The sequence below is a fragment of the Cebus imitator genome, unplaced genomic scaffold (assembly GCF_001604975.1).
Source record: "Cebus imitator isolate Cc_AM_T3 unplaced genomic scaffold, Cebus_imitator-1.0 Scaffold10, whole genome shotgun sequence".
Lineage (NCBI taxonomy): Eukaryota > Metazoa > Chordata > Mammalia > Primates > Cebidae > Cebus > Cebus imitator.
In genome coordinates this window covers 10,659,592-10,663,518 of record NW_016107325.1, presented here as the reverse complement: position 1 = coordinate 10,663,518, position 3,927 = coordinate 10,659,592, and the positions used below count along the sequence as shown (strand labels likewise).

Here is a 3,927-nt window from a genome sequence, read left to right as displayed (position 1 = left end):
ATTTTTTTGAATGAATGAATGCCCTTTGGCCCTTTGGATCTATAAACAATGATAGAAACTCCTCAATCTGTAATTAATTATTTAAAATAGCTGACCTCTCTTTTCTAAGTTGGTTCTTTAAAATTAGCCTTCTACTCTAGCCAAACCAAGCTATACTTGCAACTTGACTTCCTGTTTCCTAGTCATTGTTCTTCTGTGTCCAGATTCCTTCATGCTTGTGAAAATGATACCCAAACTTCAAAGCCCACTTCAAGACTCTCTCTTTAATTAAGTGTAAAAAGAAATTTTTCATATATGTTGACTTGAAAATATAGAAAAATCTGAAGATATAATAAAAGTTAATCTTACTCACTATTTATGAACATTTGTTAACATTAAATATGTTTTCTTTTAAATTTTTACCTTAGTATCTGGTTATACTTTTTTGTAATGTATATATTTTGACATAACAATATTCATATCTTTCTTGATGCCTATCCACTGAAAGTCTATCTTGTATATTGTCTTAACCATATTTGTATACAAATACATTTGTAAATATATTTCCTATTTTGTTTCAATGAACACACTGCATACCATTACTGTATTACAAGTAATTATGAAACCGATTCTTAATCTAATTTCAAACTGAAAAAAAGATATAACTATAAATCACTGATCATAAAGAATACAAAATGTGTAACTTTTATTTAATCTCACTAAAATATGTTCCTTATTACCAGAAAATAGTTTAATTTTTTTAAGTTATTTTAATGCTGAACAATTTTCTTATAACTTTATGTATTTTGAAATATATGTAAAAATAATTTACAAATTTAATAGTAAGTTTTTATTGTATAGCTCTGTTGTGATAAATACAAAGTTTATTTTACATGTTATTTTTATTAATATGGAATCCTATTTACTCTTTTTTTAAAAATACATATATAGGTGTTTTGTCTTAGCTTAATAGGGAAAACTCGGGAAGAACTAAAACCACTTATTTCCATTAAATTTCTTCGGCCCCTCAGAGTTCTATCTCAATTTGAAAGAATGAAGGTAAGAGATAAGTTTCAAAGCTAATCTACAGATTTTTATTTGGAAATTCTAAATTTGTACAAATTGGCAAGATTTGTTGTTTTCTCATTTGTACCTTTAACAATATTAATACAACAAAAAACTTACATTTCATTACTTAGAAATAGAGAGGAATAAGTACATTAGTTATGCTTATTAAGATTTTAGGTTCTTACTGCTCATAAGGTATAAAAACTAGTAAAGACAAGTAAAAGAAACTAGTATTTGAGAGAGAAAACATAGTTTAAAAAGTATATTTCTACTCCATATACATATGCATATTAATGAAATTGTCTCCATTTAAAAAATTTGTCAGAAAATAAAACTTCGATCAGTTAACAAACTTTAAAATTATACATTGCATATACTAAGTGATTACTTACTGAAAGAAGTTTGAATTTTAAGATAAATTTACTATTTTTAATGTCACAATTACCTGTCCTGTCTTCTTCACTCAGATGTTAAAACCTCTTCTAAACAATGTAAAGAAAATTAATAGATTGAATATTATAAAATGGCCAGTGTTCAATCTTTTGTGCCTAAAATAGAAATCCCATAAGGCTCAACATAATTTAAAAAAAATGGAGTCTGTGACCACCACAAGTAATATAAGTATGTAGCTATACAGTGTGACCTATTGTATACAGAAATGGCAGAACACGTTCAAATGTATCTTTTATTTTATAATCATACATTTATGTGTTTTTGCGTTTTTATTTACATAGATTTTTCTCATGTCAGTCTGGCACTTTGATCACTACCTAATATCACATATTCATTGCAATGGTAGAATCTAATGAGAAAATTACTAATGTTTAGCTTTTATCTCTATAGCTGACACATTACATGTTACATTTAAACTGCTATTAGTTAAGAAACCATAACACTTAAATTCTTTCCACTTGATAAAAAATGTTTATTTTTCTCTCAAAATTTGAGTGATTATTGTAAATACAAACAGAAATATAAATAGTTTAAAATACATATTTTAAATACAATTTCAGAAATTTTAATACCTCTTTTATATGATTGTGCACATATATACATGTATAAGTCCCAGTTCTTAAGTACATTAATTATATTTGTATATATACTTAGTTCATGATTGATGCTAATATTCTTATAATTCATACAAATTTCTGGTTGACTCATTATAATATTACTTAGGCCAGATTTATTTATGTTGGGAAGTTAATATTTCGATTATGTGGCAAATACATAAAAATTCCAATTATGATAAAATTTCATTTATAAACCTCAGAAACAAAAAATCTAAAATAATAATTGTAACTTATATGATAACTTAAGAAACAGACTTCATTAACCATGTAATGAAGATCCACAAGGTGGTGATATTCCCCAGTGCTTTTAAACCAAAATAAAGTGGAAAATAAGCTGAAAAGAAGGTGATTTAATGGTTCAATGAGATTGAAGTTAAAATGACAAAACAGGCCAGGCATGGTGGCTTACACTTGTAGTCCTAGCAGTTTGGGAGACTGAGGGGCCAGATCGCTTGAGCTCGGGAGTTTGAGATCATCCTGGGTAACATAATGAGACCCTGTCTCTACAAAAATTACAAATATCTAGCCAGGTGTAGTGTGTGCACCTGTAGTCCCAGCTACTTGAGATGCTGAGATGAGATGAGGTGAGAGGATCACCTGAGCCTGGGAGGTCGAGGCTGCCGTGAGCCGAGATTGCTCCAATATACTCCAGACTGGGTGACAGAGTGAGACTGTCTCAAAAAAAGAAGAAAAAGATAGCCACATCTCCAGTATCAATACATAAATACAGTTTAGTGGTAGGAAAACATTATATAATATTCTAACATGTAAACTACAGAGGGCCTATTTACTCAAAACACACACACACACACACACACGCACACACACACACACACACACACACACACACACACACCTAAATAAATATGTAAATAAACAAACTCTTCTTTATTTTTTAAAAAAAGACAATACCAATTCTTTTTCTTAATAAATTTAGACATATATAGAGAAAAAAGCTAACAAAATCAACAAGTTGTCTGCCCCAATTTAGAGAGAAGCAGGAACATATTTGCCAGGGTAACTGACTCTGTCAGAAATTAGGCACTGTAACATTTAATGTTGAACATTCGTTAGACTGGCAATGAGACAATGGCTATGGACAATTCAAGGTCAGGAAAACAGTAGCCATGCTTAGGTCAAAGTTAGGTTCAGACCTGAAGCTTCCTCTTAACCTCTGGAAGTTCTGTAAATGATTGCTGAAGATATATCATTATAATTAGGAAGCTACATGCACCATTAATGATTATGTCTTTAATAAGTTTAAGGTCGTAGGTACTATCTACTTTTCAAATGTATGTGTCAACAATATCCACAGTTTTTATTCTATATATATGGATTTTCTAAGACACATGGCACTTTTCTTCAGGAGAACCATCAGTGTACATTTAAAATATTTAAAAGTATTAACAAAAGATCTGTGATCTGGTTTTAGAAATGAAAGTGTTACTGAAAGCACAATTAAAAGCCAAAATATTAATTAAAAGACAGACAACTATGGAACATAAGCAAGAATGTACAGGCAAAAGGATTAGTATCTAGTAATGGTTGAAGGAAGGAAAGGTTAGAGTGGTAGAAAACAGAATCAATGGTGCCTCAGGAATAAAGTGAAAGAGGAAAGGTCAGGAGAGGGAAATCAAAAGTATAAAATTAAGAGAGGCTGAGCACAGTGGCTCATGCCTGTAATCCCTGCACTCTTTGGGAGGCCTAGGTGGGTGGGTCACCTGAGGTCAGGAGTTCAAGACCAGCCAGACGAACATGGTAAAACCCTGTCTCTACTAAGAATACCAAAAAAAAAAAAAAAAAAAAAAAA

General features: G+C 30.3%; 1 protein-coding gene across 3 annotated transcripts in view; it reads left to right on the top strand.

Moving 5' to 3' along the window:
* SCN7A (sodium voltage-gated channel alpha subunit 7) overlaps positions 1 to 3,927 on the top strand; it is an 89,968-nt gene that overhangs the window by 73,297 nt on the left and 12,744 nt on the right. For all 3 annotated transcript variants that reach the window (XM_017548446.2, XM_017548439.2, XM_037745819.1), the window contains one exon: positions 931 to 1,038. In XM_017548446.2, coding sequence (XP_017403935.1) covers positions 931 to 1,038 — 108 coding nt within the window. The remainder of the gene's footprint in view (positions 1 to 930; positions 1,039 to 3,927) is intronic.